The 19,877-nt window shown below is 40.4% G+C and overlaps 1 protein-coding gene across 1 annotated transcript in view; it reads left to right on the forward strand.

Moving 5' to 3' along the window:
• The window catches only part of slc12a4 (solute carrier family 12 member 4), a 27,365-nt gene continuing 7,488 nt past the window's right edge, over nt 1-19,877 (forward strand). Inside the window, exons 1-16 of the mRNA XM_062420307.1 lie at nt 1-427; nt 14,072-14,169; nt 14,256-14,387; nt 14,750-14,896; nt 15,430-15,484; nt 15,770-15,900; nt 16,041-16,282; nt 16,725-16,939; nt 17,192-17,356; nt 17,763-17,861; nt 17,985-18,042; nt 18,153-18,327; nt 18,658-18,776; nt 18,929-19,027; nt 19,419-19,538; nt 19,747-19,851. Of these exons, the coding sequence (XP_062276291.1) occupies nt 292-427; nt 14,072-14,169; nt 14,256-14,387; nt 14,750-14,896; nt 15,430-15,484; nt 15,770-15,900; nt 16,041-16,282; nt 16,725-16,939; nt 17,192-17,356; nt 17,763-17,861; nt 17,985-18,042; nt 18,153-18,327; nt 18,658-18,776; nt 18,929-19,027; nt 19,419-19,538; nt 19,747-19,851 (2,096 nt within the window). The 5' untranslated portion in view covers nt 1-291. The remainder of the gene's footprint in view (nt 428-14,071; nt 14,170-14,255; nt 14,388-14,749; nt 14,897-15,429; nt 15,485-15,769; nt 15,901-16,040; nt 16,283-16,724; nt 16,940-17,191; nt 17,357-17,762; nt 17,862-17,984; nt 18,043-18,152; nt 18,328-18,657; nt 18,777-18,928; nt 19,028-19,418; nt 19,539-19,746; nt 19,852-19,877) is intronic.

Consider the following 19,877-nt stretch of genomic DNA (forward strand, 5'->3'; position numbering starts at 1 on the left):
GCATGACTTGGTAAGTCTTCAACCAGGGCTGAGCCCCACAGGTCACTCCTTCTCCTTGGGGGGTGTAAGTGTCTTCCCAAGTGCTTCCCTGGGACCGCCATACCCTTTCAGTTCACACAAAAAGCCCAGGAGGGGCTGGTCTGTGGGCGGGGAATATGATAATACCCTCCAGAGGAAGTGAGCGCAGTGTAGTGGAATGTAGTTGCCATTAGTGGAAGTTGAGCTGAAGCTGGCTAACAGTTAGCCTGCTATGTTGAGTGTGAGCTGGAGACACAGGAGAGTGATGAAAACATGCCTCACTTCACAGTGGTGCCGGTAAAGGATCGAGCTGAGTCCAGCTATGACAGTCTAGAGGGGATTAACTGGGTGGATTACAGGGACACTGGACAGGACTACCCTGATCATCAAGACACTGTCAGCTCTGATGGTAAGTCTAATAACTTTTACTTAGCTCTTTATCTCTCAGCTTTGACATGTGTTGACTTATTTGGAAGTTGAAAATGTTGAAATGTGTCCTAAAAGTGATACTTTATGAACGGGCTCCAGCACAGCATGGGGAAGTTTTGCTTTGTCCTGAGAGCCTTCTGAACAGCTGGTTGTATGGTTACCATGGCAATTCTCCAGGGTCAGAAAGCAGTTTTCGTAGCATACCGGTCTGTTTTTGACAGCTCAGTTACAGTCGGAGAAATACTCCTTTTTGTTATTTTGAAGGTGCTTTTTCCTGGATATGGAAAACCTTTTCAGATAAACTGAGGGACAGAGGAGTAACAAAGGGAAACAATGACAGGGTTGAGAACTATGGGGAAAGACACAAGGGGATGGGGGGTTTTGTGAGGAGGGCCAATACCACCACAACAAGAAAGGCCTCAAGTGCTTCCACACAAAAGATGGAGCTCTCTTTGTGCCAGGGGAGGATTTCCTTACACAGAGATTGGCTGCTCAACAACACAGGAGCAGATTTCTCCCTCCTCGCTTCTCTGCCTGAGCTTGTCTTTCACTGTCACTCACTTGTTTCTCCACTGTATCAACATAGAAAAAGGGGGGCCAGTACCGACAGAAGAGAAAGGGAGGATAGAGGGAAGAGAAGTGGAGGCGTGAGGAGTTTGTAGCCGTTGGGTAGGATTATGTTAGAGCTGTACTGATTTGTGTGGGCTGAGAGAAAAAACAAACCAGGGGAACTGATTTTTTTCTTTTTAATAAAAAACTCACATGGGCGTGGCCTTCAAAATGAAGCGCCCACACTTAACCAAGCACCCAGAAGGCCAGGCTGGACACAAACCCACACACTGGTAGCCATTCATTTATATTACCAGCTGTCTAGCAGTGAATATCATGCTGACTGTGAGCTTGTTACTACTGAATAACATCAGAAAGGATCAGAATTAAAGGCTGAAGACTCATTTAACTAGCTGTTACTTTAACGTTAATGAGCTTCCAGTGTTTGTATAAGGAAGTGATACATGTATATTTCTGTGATGACCCGTGATTCAGTGTGCCACAGGGTTCAAGGAAACTGACTGATGTGAAGCATAACAAGGAATCTCAGCACATGTTGACCTAGCTGTCGGGTTGTATAGTTCTGGAATGCATGGAAGTCAACCTTTAAAGAAACACAGCGTTCTCAAACTGCAGAAATGCATGTTAATACACTTAAGATACTGGACACAGCTGTACTTCATAAGTGTTAGAGGGTAATGGCTATGATGTGGCCTAAGCAGAACTTTGTTTCATGCTCTCTAAAAAGGTTTTGATGACACAGCTGTCCTGAAATAACCCTGAAAGTTTTCTGAGGGAGTTTTCGCACATGCCTGCTGCTGTCCTTGTCTTCCTGCTGTCATAAGTCTCACTCACCCACCCAAGCAGAGCTTCCTAAAACATGGGAACAATAATAACCGTTAAATTTAGTGGACAGCTGCAAAGATGACTACACGCTGGGCAGGGAGAGAAGAGGAGAAGAAGGAAGGGAGATTGTAATGAATGACAAGGTGGAGCAAAGGGCATGCAGTATTTGACCATTCATTTTCAAACACACATGGTAAAACATGGTAACACATGGTAAAACGGACCCAATCCATGACCCTCTGCAGTTTGCCTACAGAGACAACTGGTCTGTGAAAAGTGGAGCAAACATGCAGGAATCTGCAGGAACCTATGCCAGGGTCCTATTTTTGGATTTTAGCCACCACCTTTAACACCCGTCAGCACGTCCCTGCTGCAGGACAAGCTCTCTTAGCCTGACTCCACCTGCAGCTGGATCACAAACTTCCTGTCTGACAGCATCAATTTCACTCAAAGCTACATCCTTTCCCCTCTACTTTTCTCCTTGTACACAAACAGCTGCACCTTCAGTTATCAGTCAGTCAAGCTCTTGAAATTTTCAAACCACACTACTCTTATTGGGCCCATCTCTGATGAGGATGACTCTGCCTACAGGTCCGAGATTGACCATCTGGTATCAATGCTGTAAATAAGAATTATAAGTATCATATAAAGCATTGACCGTACTACTCCACATGACTGTTATCCTGACCCCAACTGACACCACATGTAAATTAACACATGTCCACATCTTATGCGCTACATTAACACATATCTTGCAAATATTCTGTATTGCACATATCCTTATACTGTACTTCATACTGCGAACTTTTGCACATTCCCTGACAATATCTGACAATATCTAGCACATTTCCGCACAAAACTGCACATCACGATTATTAAAAATAAATAATTTATTTGTATAATACTTTTTCATATATTTAAGTGTTATCACATATGTTTCTTGTATCTTGTTTTGGTCCTTGCACTTTTCATCGTTATGCATCATTGCACCAAAGCAAATTCCTTGTACAAGAGAACATTCTTGGCAATAAACCTGTCTGTGATTCTGATAATGAACTAAACAGTATAAGCTACTCAAGTCAATGTATTTGACTGCATTTAGATAGCATCTCTAATCTCTAATTATGGAAAAGAGTTATTTTAGGATTTTGCCATGCTTATGTTTAAACATGGATTTAATGGGTGAAATTATAGAAAGAAGTTTGGAACATGTGGCATATGAGATGTTGCTCCAATCCAGTATGTGAAAAAAGTTGAATCGGAAAGTAGTCACTGTGATAAAACAATCCAAAAGTGATTGCTTCTACTGGATGATTTCATCATGGGAGTGGTGGGTTTGGGTTTGGAACATGCCGTGTGTCTCAGCCACAGTGTGATGTTTACAGCAGGGAGGAAGTGACACAGTGTAGAGTCTGTTTCAGCCTATGAACTCAGCTCTGTCTGGCACAGGACAGGACTAGCCTTAACACTGTGGTCATTGTCACAATGCTGCACTATACTATACTTCACTTACCTGAAAAAGCATTCACAGGGAGGAAAGCGTGTTGCTATTTCTTGCTTGTCTATTTTCTTACTGCTACATGCAAAAAGAAAAGAATATCAGCATTATGTATAAATATGTTTAACACAACCTGTCCTCAGTGGACATAGCATTCTATTATTCTGCCATTAGCTAAAATTTTATTTTCTGTATGTTGTTCATAAAAGTGAGAAGTGTAGGTTTATTTGCAACATTCTAACATACTACTAAAGTACAATAAATCAAACTTTGTCAATAATCGAATGATAAAATCCTGTACTTATGTATATTGTTGTCCCTGGTGTTCTCACAGTTCATAGCCATTAAGCAAGGTGGAGACATTAGTAGAAATATTACAAAATAGTACAAAAACATACTGTAGATAAGAATGTACCAAAAGATTTGAAATATCACTCATGAAACAGAAGGTATTCATATTATTATTATTATTATTGTGAATGGTAAAAACTGATAACTGACTTTTCAGTTATGCCACAAAATCCAATTGAGTGGAAAAAAGTACATTATTAATAAGCAGCAAATTGTTATTACATTAATGTTTTATAATGACATTTAAAATTTCAGAAGACAAGAACAAACATTAGCATCATCAGGCCAATTGGCTAATGTAAGTCAACAGTCCTCAAGTTCTATTTTGTTCTCCATAAACTCTTAAGACAATATCTGGCTTATGTTACTGTGTTCTCATACTTTGTCCGCCATGAATTAGCCTATTGTTGGTTTAACAGAGTTTTATTTGGGAGTTTTTAATTTTAAAATTATGAAAATAGGTGCCTGCTGTGTCTGGAAATTAAGTTGATGAGATCAACATTTTTTGGGCTATGAAATCAAAACAATAATGCTAAAATGCTCTGTAGAAACGATTACATGTTTTTTTTGTGAATATAAAAGTATTGATTTGTTCAGCTATATTTCTTCTTCTTTCTTTTTTGTCTGCATTGGCTCCTGAGAACCTTTTTTAATGAGTGGAGGATTTGCAGAATTCCTCTGTGTGTTCCTTCACTAATTCTGGAGAATAGAAGAACCATTCCTGTCATGCTGTCTGGCATGCTACTCAGATATCCATGCAGAGATAAACACACTGTGGTACAGCAGAAATGTGGAGCTGATGAAAGAGATCTTACAAATACAGCTAGCCACACACGCATACACACACACTCATACACATGGCAAAAATCATGCTCTCCTAATTATTAAGATTTGTGAAAGAAAATACAACAAGACAGTTAATTTCTGATAAATCCTCTTAAGAGAACTATTCCAATGATGTAATTGTCAAGCCATTTGTGTATTCATCCAACTATCTGCCACCTTTGTTCTATCTGCTTATGTTAGTCAGCTTTAACGTGGCAACAGAGCAAACAGAATACGTCTACATTATGTTTTTCCAATGGGTGCTGCCAGCTCTTCCTGAGGATTCCTGCATTCTGGGGGATGTAGTTCCTTCAGTGTTTCCTGGGTCCGACTGCCTCACTTCAGACACTAAGAAAAGAGATCTGTGCAAAACAAGTCCAGTAATACATAAAAACATAGATAGTTCAGTGTCCATGCATAAATTATTTTTGCTGTGGTTTTCTTGGGTCTACAGTGAATGTGAAACATGTGAAACGTATTAGAAAAACACTTTCAGATAAGACTGTGAAAATATGAGTAGGGAATTCTGGCTTGAAGAAAGAAGCTCCTTCATGCAGCTACTATATTTGAGCAAAACTGTTGAGAGTAGAACTGATCTGGGAATCATAACTGAAGGAAAAACTTTACTAACAAGTTATGCTACTTTGTACCATGGTTCAAGCATTTAAATATATCCTGTGTAGATGCACAAAGCAGTGTCAGTGACTTGTTTAGTCATTAGATGTACACCTAGTGAAATCCCAATTTAATTCATTTGTGACTTTTGAAAGTCTGTTGTACGATGCACCTCTTCCCACCACCTTTACCCCCTGAGGTAATCAGGCTGTGCTGCAGTCATTTTCTCATCATTAGAACACATCAAAGTTAATATGGTTTGCTGTACGACTCAGCAGGTTAGCATTCCTCTGTTCTGTTCTGATGCTGCTCTGCATAAAACGCTGCCATTAAAACTTAACTTAATATAAAGCTAGAATTGAGTTTGATATGGAAACTAATTTAAGTTGGCATTTTGCTTCTAAAATTTGCCAATATGATTTGTTGCTTTTTCATGATGAAACAGTTTCTCTATAAAATACCGAAATTCACTGTGTAGGCCTGTTTTTCATAGAAATTTTAGCAAGTGTTGCTATTGTATCTCACACAGGCCATGTCCTCTACTGGACTCTACGGGTAATACTCTCCTCCAATCACACGCATACATTTGCCCACTGAAATATGCATGCACATAACCAGCCAATCAGGATGTGCTTACCCATTCTGTGTGTTCCACACAGTATAAAGAGGAGCTTCTCCTTGCAGCTCACATCCTTCTCATTTAAGAGACATCAGCTCACTGATCTTACTTCTGCACAGATGGAGTTGCCACTCCAAACTTGTTCCTCCCATCTCCTCTGCTTCAATTGCCTTACATGGGACCTTGCAGAGAGCAGCATGATGCAGCCACCACCAAGTGTGCACTGTCGGCCACTTTCTTCAATTCAGTGCTGGCAATGGTGGGACCATTTTCAGCTGTGTAAAGTCTGCTGCAATGAAAGTAAACTGAATCTTGAGATTGATCTCTGTGGCAAAGATGAGTTCACTGTTTTGTCTGGCCCTCCACATCTGCTGCCACTGCCACCACAAGGCATCTTGACTGAGACAACAACGGATAATAACTGGGTCTGAACTTTGGAAATCCACCACCAGCTTCAGTTCGCCATGATTTCCCTGTAGGTTACGGCTATGGCGGTGGAGTGTGTAGGGCTCTCTGCCCTCCCATCATGCCTAAGCCAGTCAACTGGTTTCATGAAGGCTTCTGCGGCCTGGCTCATCCGGCTTAACCTCCCTTAGTTTAGCCTCTTCTCATGGACATTTGTCAGTGTCTAAGTGTCCTGGAAGGAGACGCTGAAAGTGAAAGCACCTGTGGCAGGACTGGTTTCCTTACTGAGAGTGGAGGGCTACACAGAGTTGGGCTTTCCTGGTGTGCCACCCCCCTGGAAGAGGCCCTCACAGCCCTCCTGATTCCTCACTTGGTTGGCTAGGCGTTGAGCAGCAAGCCACAGCCTCCGCTGGTGCAGGGTAGGGACATGAAATATACCGGCCATGGCAGTTAACAATCTGGGAGTGTTGGGCATCACTAGTGTTTACTAACACACCACTGGATGCGCAGCTGAGCTGTCATCTGCTGCGCAGCCAGCAGCATTGCTTCCTCCTTCGGGGAGTAATGCCCCAGGCGAGCACATAGACCGAGGACAGTAGACATCAACTCTGTGCCAGTCCCCTCCCTTTTGGGCCAATTTTCAATTTATGGAAAGTTTGGCAGCAGAAATGGCTGAATCAGAATATCACAGCTTCCTGGCTGCTGACCTCAGCTGGTCACCAGTCTTCTGACATGTTTTTACAATGGTGTCACAGATGTGTGTCATCAGAGTGAATAGACAAAACGCTGAGACTGGGTCACTCCAGTTTTGCCATGTTCCTCCTCCGTTCTTGGGCATCAAAGAGATGAATCTGTTGTCATAAGAGATAGATTCTCTCTTCGAGGAGATCCAGGACCTGTTACTGAAACAGTCCGTCTTAATCGTTCCCAGTCATGACCTTCAGAAGGGGTTTTACTCCATGTATTTCCTGGTTCCCAAATAGATGGGAGGATTCTGGGACCCAGAATGGCCCATTGTATTGCCTGAAAATGCTAACTTTCAGGAGATTGCTGGAACTGGTTCAACCAAGTGACTGCTTCACCACCTTTAACCTGAAAGATGTGTTTTACATTGAGGTGGTACTGAAACACATGAAGTTCCTGTCTATTGCCTTTCAGGGGATAGCCTACGAGAACTGCCATTTGGCACATTCAACAAGTGTGTGGACAAAGTGCTGCAACCAGGGAATGAGGGTCCTCTTTTATTTAGATGACATCATTGTCATGGCCAGATCCAGAGAATGGGCAATTTTGCACACAGCCATGTTGGTGCTGCACATAACTCAGTTAGGTTTTATCAACTAGAAGAAAAGTGCTCTTCAGCTACACCAGTGGGCAGAGCAGTCCTCTGCCTACTGTATCCACAGTCCAGTAGAGGGTAGAGTCAGGGGTGGGCAAACATTTTTGGCTCAGGGGCCACAATGAGTTTTCAAATTTGACAGAAGGGCCGGGCCAGCATCAGATGGATGAAAAGTGTTTTTGTTAAGGAATATAAATTACGTGTAAAAGCCATTAACTAAAAAGTAAAGAAAACTTACATTCAATTTCAGTGGGAACAGTGTTATTGGTCACCCTTTTTTGCCAGTGCATCAAAGTTTGGTGTCAGTTAGGTTGTGGCAATTCTCAGGACAGATCTGAGGTGTTCATCAGTTAACTGGGATCTGTGGGGTGCTTTGTTGATGTTCATCACGCCGAACGTCTGCTCACACACGTAAGTAGAACCAAACAACACCAGCATCCTCTGTGCCATCTTCCGAATGTTTGGAAACTTGGCATAGCTTAGTGAAGCATAAAACTCATCCAGTTTAAGGGAGTTGAACTCCTTTAAGACGGAGTCACATTGAAGATCGATCAGTTCCAATTGCAACTCCTGCGGTGCTGTTTCAGAGTCTTGTGAAAAGGGACATGACACCAGTTGAAGTGACTTGTCAATTTTTTCAAAATCAGAGAACCGACGGCAGAATTCTCCATGCAGGTCGTCCAGTGATTTCCTGTATTTCTTCACATGTCGAGGGGCCTCTGTCAGCGTCGCTAGTGTGGGGAAATGAGTGAATGATTTGTTTGACATTTGTCCTGAGAATAAAGTCAACTTGGCTTTGAAGGCTCTCACATTTGTGTACATATCGTGCACAAATTGATTTTTCCCTTGTAGTTTCACGTTGAGCTCATTCATGTGTGTCAGTCAAAGCCAATCTGTGTTGGTTAGCTCAGGAAAATCGTCGGCTTTCCCGGTTAACTCCAAAAATGAGCTAATCTCCCCTTTGAGCTCCTACACTCTTTGACATACTTTCCCCAAACTTAACCAGCGGACATAAGAGTGGTAAAGCAAGTCCTGGTGATCAGCATCAGTTTCCTCAATGAATTTAATAAATTGATGATGCTGAAGTCCCATGGCTCGTATGAAGTTAATGAGTTTTACAACTGGCTTCACTACATGATCAAGCTGCAATACAGACTTACACAGGGCTCCTGGTGGATTATGCAGTGTAGGAAAATTACATCCAGCTCAGGGTTTTCCTCTCTCACCTTATCCTGGATTCTTTTCAGCAGCCCAACGTTTTTTCCTGTTAAGTCTGGTGATCCATCCGTGGTGACATTGGCAAGTTTACACCAAGGTAGCTTCAGCCTCTTGCTGACACCAGACAAACTCTCATACAAGTCCTCTCCTTGTGTTTCCCCTTTAGGGATTCCATGGTCAAAAATTCCTCCATTATCTCAAAATTGTCATTAATCCCTCTGATAAAAATTACAAGCTGAGCGGTGTCTTTTATGACGTTACTTTCGTCCAGTGCTAACGAATATAACTTAAATGACTCAGCTTTTTTGTTTAACTCGTTGGCTAAGTCTTCGTCAATTAGTTCTACACGGCGAGTCACTGTCCTGCGTGATAAACTAATTTTTTCAAATTTGCTTTTGCTCTCTGGACACAAGAGACCAGCTGCCTCTACCATGCATTCTTTCAAAAACTCCACTTCGGAGAAAGGCCTGCTGGCTTTTGCTAATTTGAATGCCAGCAAATAACTTGCCTTAGTGCTTGACTCTTGAATGGTAGTTTGTTGGAGAAAAGTGTTTTGCTGAGCCTGTAAATTGGCTGCCAACCTCTATTCACTATGTATTATTTTAGGTATATTATTTTGACACTTCCTGTTAAACGGATGTATTTTATCTTGAAAGAAAAATGTAAACGTAAAAGGAGTCAACTGACGTAAAATGATAGAAAAAGGTAAAGGAGCACACACATGGATAAAAGGAAATTCACGGATAAAGGAAAATAACTACGGTGTTGGACTAAACTACAAAAGAGATGTATTAGCCTGGTTGAAAGTGGCAATAAGGTAAAGGCTTGTGGTATATTTATGTTTGTGTTGAAATTTAATTACATTTTTATGTCAATTAAAGCAAAATGCTACAAGCTAATTATAGATGTATATGGACTAATGTTTTTTTATTTGTTTTTATTTTAGCTCTTACGTTGTTGTTGTTGGTGTTGAAAGTCAAAGATTTGCTGAAAGGAATGAATACTTCAGACCACCACCAGTAAAAGCTTCCTTAATTTCAACTGGCGCTACAATGGTTGTGTTCGTTAAATGTGTATTTGTGCTAAGAAAAGTGCTGGTGTTGCAATATGTCTTTGTATTGTGTAGTTATGAAATTAGTAGCACGACAGCGAATAAGCAAATGATGCTAACTGTGTTATGTTAACCACAGTGTCGTCTGTGTAATAGTGTGACGAGGAAACTATATGGCGGTACAGTAGTTAATAGAATGTTCTGTATGTTTACCAAAATGTCTATGTATTAATTACACATCACAGTGTAGTTTATGCTGTAATGTATTTCGTTGTTTGTATATTCAAATCTCAATCAATACAGATGTGACCAGAGGGAATTTGTGTCCATCTGTTTATCATAGAAGTACTCCCTTTCAGGGCTTTTACATATAGAGTAACTGTTTGGTCATTGCAAACAAACAAATCAGTTGCTTCTCTGCTCAGTTCAGGTAATTTTCAAATGCATAATGCCTGTGCTTATAGAACTAGGGTTACAATATTGTAACCTTCGATATTAGATCCTACATACATTTTTGAGTGATTGACATTTTCCAGATATGCACTACTGATGTGAGGTGATGTTACTTTACAGACTGAGTAAAGTGAGCAATCAATTTTGCTTACTTCATTTTACATTGAACTGAGACTTCAGTGCACTGACTGCAATCATTTCAGCATTGACACACCATACTGTAAAAATGTGCGTCTCCCTGGAAAGTTTATTTCTGAACGAGGAACCAGTTTGACACCCATCTTCAGCCAAAATTAACATCATATTCATAAAGACATCTGCTTTGATTCAGATAGTGATTCCAGTTAGTTGTAAGAGGTCAGAAAGGGAAGAATTATTTCTGCCCAGAAATATATAATGAGCTAAACACAATGGACTATAGAAATAAATACACATTTACCTCCTTACCATTTGAGCTGCTGCCCAGCAACTATTATAGCATGTTTGCAAAAACCAGTCATATCAAGCTATGCTTTGAAGGCAAGCAGTGTGTAATGCAAATGGAGCGAATTAAATGAAGAAATAAGAAAGCAGCAAAGGATATGCACATAAACTCTCGTTTACTGTCTCTCATTTATACACACAAACACACACCATCTCTCACACACATACCACCCCCAAACGCCCGTAATCAGTAAACATTCTTGCCAACTAACTGCACAAAGTAGAGTGAGCTAAGCTGTATGACTTCTCTGCCTCTAAGTGTTAAGTCTTAAATGTTTATTAAAGAGGAAGTTTAGCAAAGAGGCTTTTTCAAACCCTAAGGAGCTAATGGACAGCGATATTGTTTTCCATGTCTAATCGGATTTAAAAAGCGCAGACACATTACTGTAAAGTTTCTTTCTCTCCTGAACACTAGTGGTTTTGAAAATGTCCATTTGAAAGATAGCTGGAAAAAACACTTAATCCAAGTAGACTGTGCAGTCGAGATAAAGAAAACTAATGACCCGTTTGGTGTTTGGTGAAAATTCCTGGAAATAGTTTGTAAAAGCTGCTTTCTGGAATTTGGTCCTTGGACCTATAACAAATAAATCATATTGAGTTTTTCTTTGCAGATTATCTCTGGAAAGGTAGATCTTGTTAAGGAGTCATGTACTTTGAACTTTGAAAAGATTTGACAACCTAGAATCTTCTCAGATGAATTGGTCTAGCTGACACCCAGGCAGTATGTCAAAACATTTACTTTGGACTTTTGTTGCATGTTGTGTTTGGCTGGGGCTTAGAATTAAAGGTGGTGGCCAAACCTACAGTTTATTTTTTGTCTTGGAAGCCTATAAATAACAGCTGCTGCCACATAAATAGCTCAAATGCTCCAAACTTGTTAACAGTGTGCAGCAGAAAAGGTTAATGAACACGAACATTATTTAATACATGGATTTAGTGTACCCATACCACCACTGTTAAACTTGTTTAATGCGAAACCTGTCAGCCGCTACTGACAATTAAACAATGAGTCAGAGTATTTTAAATGCTCATCTGCTGAAAGTAAAAGTCATGTACGGCCCTGCTTAAGTTCTCTCCCTGCTGCAAATCTGTCTGTCCTAAGGCGCAGACAATCTTTGATCTTCTGGCTGTAGCTTTGAGCTGTTAAGGTGGGGGCACAGTGACATGCCAGTACACGTAGCCGTAAAGCCATTTGCACTGCTCTATGGGCACAGTGGGACTCTTGTGTGCCTTCATAACAGGACAGTTAATCTTTAATCTTTGTAATTAGATTCTTAATGTGAGGTTATTAACAAAAGACCCCCACTGTCTCTTCAGCCCATTGTTAGAGTGAGTTATATTTAGTTGGTTCAAAAAATAGAATGATTTGAAAGCTACACTATTTATATTTTTTATTTATTAAGTAACAGTTCTTGTTAGGACAAATTTCTACATTTCTCACTCTATGACAACAAATTCCATCTGCATTGCACCCGGTAAAGGCCAGCTGTGCCTTCACTTACGTAAATCAGTGCCTCTTTCTCATCTTCAGTAGTCTCCCATTATTGTTGCTTCAAACACAGATGTTCTCCTATGCCACTGACTGAAATATGCCACTAGAGGACAGTGTTGGCATTGTTTTTACTCTTATCACTTCCCAAGTATCACTACAATTCAGCTGTGTAAGTGTTTGGGTTTGGAAAGACAGACCAATATACATCTGGTCTTCATGCTCCCACTGATCACCTAGTTTTCATGTAAGTCAAGAGAAAGTTAAGTCTTAGGAAATCTTTCTCATTGATAACTCACACAGATCATTTTTCAGTCAGAGGTTGTTGCATCAGCTAGATATGTTGAACTGTAGCTCTTTGAGATACCGTCAAAGATATTATATCCCCATGAACAGACATGTGCCTTGCATGTGTGTTTATGTGTGCGTGTGTGCGTGTGTGTGTGTGTGCGTGAGTGAGTGAGTGAATTAGCACTATACCCTGCACTCGCCCCCCTCTCCGTGCACCATGTGTTAAATCAGGCCCCTGAATGAGTGTTCACCCTGGGTGACCGGGTGTCCTGGATAATAATCGACAATTCCCCAAGCTTGAGCACAGAATTCTCTGTTGCAGACTGCACACAGCGCATAACTATGCTTACCAACAGTGATACTAGCAGCAGTGGGACACAGAACACAGGTGAGTGAAGACCAGCATTGAAGCTCAGCCAGATCACTTGCAGCAAACTCTGGTATTCTCAGTACAGATGAGAATATTTTTCTATTTCATGCCAACTTGGTCAATTGGCAGACTTTTTATTGCAGGAATAATTTAGGGTTTAGGATGCTGCTGTTGAGGTTTACATGCTTTAATAACCCAAGGTTAGGTCATTTAGGTAAATTAGGTAATTTCTAGGTAATGTAGCATGTACATATCTTTGAGTGTGTTGTGTATGTGATAAAGTTTGCTGTGCCACTTTGTGTGGAATAATTGGCCCAGACACTGCTCATTTTTGGTTCCTTTTTTTCTTCAAAAGCAGAAGTTAATGAGAGTAAAATCTAATTAAATGCTTGTTTATCAACCAGACTTTGCTTTGTTGGCTTAGGGTGGTCAGCGCTGCTTTTGACCTTCCACTGCACCAGGACTTGCATCAGTTATGTGTCAAGAGTTTAACGTCACATGAAAGATTATCAAGGTGTTTGAATTATAATGAGTAGTGACAGTTTGCTGCTGATTGGATATTGAAAATGAAATGGACTTTCATGCATAAGAACTAAAATAGATTTTTTTCTTCTTTCTTGTATTAATTATTGTATAGGCACTGATGCTGGCCTGCAGTTTTTTTTTTTTTTACACAGTCTTATATAAATATTGGTTTGAGAAAAGAAAGTGTTTAAATGTTTTCATGGAATTACAAATCTGGATATACCTACATTATTTCCAATAAATTATTTTCATTTTATTCACAGTAAGTAGCATTGTTTGAAACCACATATATATGTCATTGATAATCCATGACTCACTATATAACTATTGGCACTTTGATAACCTAAATATCATATGTATTTAAACAAGTACCACATGTGTGAGAAGCAAAATTAAATTGTTTTTGAATATGTTACTGACAGCATTCCACTGTAAATTGTATTATATTCATTTTTAAATTCTACAAATGATTGGCTGGAGTTCAGAGAGATCTAGATGAACATTGCTTTCATCCTCTAAATCAAGGATTTTAAGGCAGGGTGATGCAGATCATATTCTAGATTTATCTCATTTTTCATTGCAGGTTTTGCTGATTTATCTACAGAAGAAAATATATTTATTCGCCCCAATAGCTCAATTTATTGAATGTCCACAAAGTAAATTTGTTTTTATTGTCATTCTTTTTTCCTTCTTATAGGACATGGGAATCATAAGGAAGACAGCCCATTTCTCAACAGTGCTGATGCTGCGAGCAAGAAGAATGACTTCTATGATAGGAATCTGGCCTTGTTTGAGGTCTGTTGTTATTACTTTTTAATATTTCTGTCAGATGATAGACTGTCATTATGATTAACTTAACTTCAGTTTCTCTCTTTTTCCAGGAAGAGCTGGACATTCGGCCGAAGGTTTCCTCTCTTCTCAGCCGCCTGGTCAACTACACCAACATCACCCAGGGAGCTAAGGAGCATGAGGAGGAGGAGAGTGCTGAGGCCTCCCGTAGGAAGACCCCCAAGGTCAGGAGTCAGAGCAAAGCAAGGGAGCACTATGTCTTGCTGTTTTTTGTTTGTGTACACTGAGTCATCTAAGGTTTAGTAACACTATCCTCAACCTCTGGCTCTTTCCCTGCCTCCCTATCCAAGTTCTAGTTTTGTATTAAGACTTGTTGATTGATTGCTTATGCCTTTGCACGCTCTGCAGTCAGGCAGTGACTCTGTAGGACCTGGATACATGCAAAAGCTGATGACATGATTGAATGACCTTTAAAAAGGACATCAATCAATACTAATGATCAATATGCTTGTTTCCTGAAATGTCAGACTCAATACTCTCCCCTCTCTCTTTCGCCCCTCCTTTTCTCCCTCTTTCTGTCTATCAGTCTCCCAACATGGGCACATTGATGGGTGTCTACCTGCCGTGTCTCCAGAACATCTTTGGTGTCATTCTTTTTCTGCGACTGACATGGATTGTTGGGATGGCTGGCATCATACAGTCCCTACTGATTGTCCTCATGTGCTGCTCATGTGTTAGTATGCGCGCACACACACACACACACACACACACACACAAACACACACACACACACACACACACACACACACACACACACACACACACACACACACACACACACACACACACTTTACTCAGACACACACACATACAGCACACATATACGCCATTATGCAGGGTTGATTTCACCACCAATGTGGGACATAAGCCAGCTTTTTTTTTGCTAACCAGTCGATAGAATCCACATGGTTGCATAAGCAGTATCAATGATGTAGAGCAAAGACTGTCACTTTGACTTTTTCGCACAGTATGCTTCCATTATCCAAACCTTTTTACACACATATTGTAGTCATATTCATTTCCAGGCTACATGCTAAATGTGTTGGATGTTTTCCAAGGGATTATGCTCTGTTTAATGGAAGATGTACTACATGACTTTGAGCTGTCAGTGTGATCAGTGGTTATTAACGTAAAGATTAGAAGTGTCCATAACATGTGTATGTGAGTGCTTCTCCATTTTAATTTATTTTTCCCTTTTCTTTGCAGACAATGCTCACAGCCATATCAATGAGTGCCATTGCTACTAATGGTGTTGTTCCAGGTAATTTGTGGAGGAAGTCCCTTATCATACATTTATCCTACATGTATCCTCTGCCAGCACTACAAATATTATAGCAGTCTATTGAACTTTATTACACCATAAAACTGCTTTTCAAAAACATACTTGTCGGTCCTTGATACAGTATCTTGTGGCTGCTTTGAATAAGTGTAAAAGTGAACATTTCCATTACATATTTTTCCACTTGGTGGCAGCAGAATTTAACTGTTGTGTCTACTGCATGCAGTAAAAAACAGGAGATTCTAACAGCTTGTTTTACTGTTTTAGCTGGAGGGGCATACTTCATGATCTCACGCTCTCTGGGCCCAGAGTTTGGAGGAGCTGTGGGATTGTGCTTCTACCTGGGCACCACTTTTGCTTCAGCAATGTACATTCTGGGGGCCATTGAAATCTTCTTGGTTAGTTTGTGAAAATATAATTCTGTGGTCACATTCCAGCTCACATTTTTATGCTCAAATATGATTCCACTGTTTTGTATAAAATACATCAGCATGTGAATTTTATATAGACTATCCTGTTGTCATTTACTTCTCTTTAGAAATATCTGGTCCCCCAGGCGGCCATCTTTCATGCCACAGACCCCCATGGGACCGACAGTGCCATGCTGAACAATATGCGAGTCTACGGTTCGTTATGCCTCAGCCTGATGGCTGTGGTGGTTTTTGTAGGAGTCAAATATGTCAACAAGCTCGCCTCTCTTTTCCTCGCCTGCGTCATTATCTCAATTGTCTCCATCTATGCTGGGGCACTTAAATCCATGACTCATCCGCCAGAATTCCCGTAAGTCTGTAGAGGAAATTGCTAGAAAAACATGTCTTAACAGGAGGTAAATGGAATCATGGAGACCTTAATATGGAAATAGTGTTTTTTTTTTAATGGTGGTGGGAGTGCTAACATTTGCGGTGTTTCTTGCACATGGAAACTAATACATACTTTTGTGTTGTTTGTGGGGATTTTTTTCTTTTCTGTATCATTGTGATTCTCTCGCCCATCTGTGACAAATAAGTCAACTACAATGTGGATTTTTATATCAAAGAATTCTATCTTTCTTTTTCATTTTCTTTTTAAATATGTTGATAAAGCTGACCATTACTTTTAGTTATGATCATAAAGAAGCGATATATGATGACAATTATGATGATGATGGTAGTGGTGGTTAGTGGTGGAAAAAATAGTAATAACATAATAATAATTTCAACATTTATCCATATTATTCCTATAGGATCTGCATGCTCGGCAACAGGACTTTGGTCCGAGATCGCTTTGATGTGTGTGCTAAGACTGTAATGAAAGGCAACATCACAGTGCCCAGTCAGCTGTGGGACATGTTCTGCCCACCGGGGAACATTAGTGGCACTCAGTGTGATGACTACTTCACCCAGAACAATGTGACAGAGATACAGGGCATTCCTGGATTGGGCAGTGGGATTATCAGAGGTAAATTAAATAATAGGTGGTAAGAAGCATGATATTTTGACCAAGACTCAATTGATTCCATGTATGATTGAACAATTAAAATCATTAAAAATTAAAAAACAAAAAAATCATTAGGCAGCAAACATTTTTTCATTAGAAAAGTAAACCATTACGTTTTGGACATCGCTATGTGAATAATAACACATATGGACAGTTGGAGATCGGTATGTCACTATCTTGTTGCTGATAACTTGTGTCTGTTCTCTGTATTAGAAAACATGTGGAGTGACTACATGCAGAAAGGGGAGATCTTAGAGAAGGCTGGGCTAGAGTCAGTGGATGCCCACGGTACCTTGGAGAGCTTTGGCATGTATGTGTCGGCAGACATTGCTACATCATTCACACTTCTGGTGGGGATCTTCTTCCCATCTGCTACAGGTAAGACAGCATCATAAACCAGTCAACTTAAGTTTCAATCTTTTAGTCAAGTAACTTAATTCTTAAAAAGATAATAATCTGCAAAATATTATTAAGAATGTGACAATAGCTTGAGTGTAAAAACTTAGTGGTTGATCTGTTAGACCTGTAAACTGACAAGTGCAGACATTATGACTCTTTAGACAGACCAATGGAATTGTTTATGCAGTATGATCACATTAAATAAAAGTCATCATTTTTGCATAGGCCAGTGAAGGTGATGGTAGTGTAAGTGAAACTGTTGCACAGATGCACAAAGCAGCACCACAGAGAAGCTTCAAACCTCTCTCAGATCCAGCCAATAGGGGGCACAGTTGAACCATTTTTACAAGACTTGTTTTTATCGACTGTCCTCTTGTTTTTGTAGGTATCATGGCAGGCTCCAACAGATCTGGTGATCTCCGGGACGCTCAGAAGTCCATCCCTGTGGGAACTATATTAGCTATTACCACTACTTCACTTGTTTGTATCCTTATTTTGGTGACTGTGCAGAGTAAGATTCACAATCTTACCACTTCAAACAGGATACAAAAGTAGATTTGATACACATATTTCTGTCACATGAGGGTCCTTGACCTCTTGCATCCAGATTTAAGTTCTGTGTTCCTGTTTGGAGCATGTATTGAAGGAGCAGTCCTGAGGGACAAGTAAGTTCATTTGTGTGCTACAGCAAGTCACGACCATTCCCCTTTTTTACAAACACTTTGTAAATGGTAAAAATGACTGTGAGTCATTCTCAGTCAACTTGTATTTGCAGGTTTGGGGATGCAGTAAGAAATACTTTGGTAGTGGGGACTCTCTCCTGGCCATCTCCGTGGGTCATTGTTATTGGCTCCTTCTTCTCCACAGTGGGGGCAGGCCTGCAGTCCCTCACTGGAGCTCCACGTCTTCTACAGGCCATTGCCAAGGACAACATCATTCCTTTCCTCAGGGTAGGTTACTACACATTGTTGATCATACCTTGTTTAATGACTTCACATTCTCAGAAAAAATTTCATTGTACAGTAATACATTGCTGTAAGACAGAAATGACTACAGAATTGAGGAACACACAGTTAGAGAAAACAGTTACTCTTTTGTTGGTGTCTTAAACAAATGTTTGGGTCATTTGAACATTCTGCGTAACTCCTACATCACATGCAAAATACTGTGCTGGAAATGCTGCTTGTAATATTTGGATTTCGGTCTTATTTGAATATCATACAGTACCAAACAAAAAAGTGATTTGAATGGCTGCATGGGTTTTGAATTTTTTATTTCAGGTGTTTGGTCATGGAAAGAGCAACGGAGAGCCTACATGGGCACTGCTGCTGACTGGTCTCATAGCTGAACTGGGTATCCTTATTGCCTCTCTGGATATGGTGGCTCCTATCCTTTCCATGTAAGCCCACAAACAAAAATATGCATGTATTGCACCTACAAACACACCTTTATCAACACTTTCACATTAATTTCCCCCAAATATGTTATCTACATGAATTTCTGTTTGTTAAAAGCCAGCTACACCATGTTCTCATTGTCTTTATTCAACAGGTTCTTCTTGATGTGCTATCTTTTTGTAAACTTAGCCTGTGCTGTACAGACTCTGTTACGCACACCCAACTGGAGGCCAAGATTCAAATATTACCACTGGTGAGTACAGTTTTAACGAGGTATTGTTTATTTATTTTAGTTATTTTGCAGTACATGGTGCAAGAAAAGGCTTAACTATTTCACTTCAGTCAGGTAAGTTTTGTTCAGGAACATGAGATATAGGGGGCTTTGCTTTTGATTCCACAGTACCTCGTACAGGAGGCAGGAGAACACTTAAGTTGTCCCAGCCAGATTGTCCTTTCTGTGTCAGGCATTTAAATCACAAACGTTTCGATTGCAAGTCCAACTCAGTAAGATTCAGGCTACAGTTGCCTTCATGAAATGTAATGCACCAGCTGGAGAGGCCCATGCATTATGCATACTTCTAAATAATGTTACTGCTCATGGTATGCAAATACAAAACTCTGAGCTTTGTGTTTTACACCCTCAGGGCTCTATCCTTCCTGGGCATGAGCATGTGTCTGGCTCTAATGTTCATCTCCTCTTGGTACTATGCTATCGTGGCCATGGGCATTGCTGGGATGATCTACAAGTATATTGAGTACCAGGGGTATGTATGGAGTAAAAGTTACATTTAAGCTGCTTTGTATTCCTGTCCCATTCATTTTTATATTGTTTGGGGTGATGATGTTTGTGTCTCTGCATTTATGTCTTCCCCCTGAGTATCTGTGCTGAATGCTGGAGGACAGCTGATCTCTTACATTTTCTGTCTTCCCTTATCTGTGTGTCTTGTCTCTTATACAAACGAACAAAAACAGAGCAGAAAAGGAGTGGGGAGATGGCATAAGGGGACTGTCCCTTAGTGGTGCACGCTATGCGCTGCTAAGACTAGAGGCTGGACCACCGCACACCAAGAACTGGAGGTACAGTTGAACCAACAGCAGACACT

The sequence above is a fragment of the Scomber scombrus genome, chromosome 1, assembly GCF_963691925.1.
Source record: "Scomber scombrus chromosome 1, fScoSco1.1, whole genome shotgun sequence".
Lineage (NCBI taxonomy): Eukaryota > Metazoa > Chordata > Actinopteri > Scombriformes > Scombridae > Scomber > Scomber scombrus.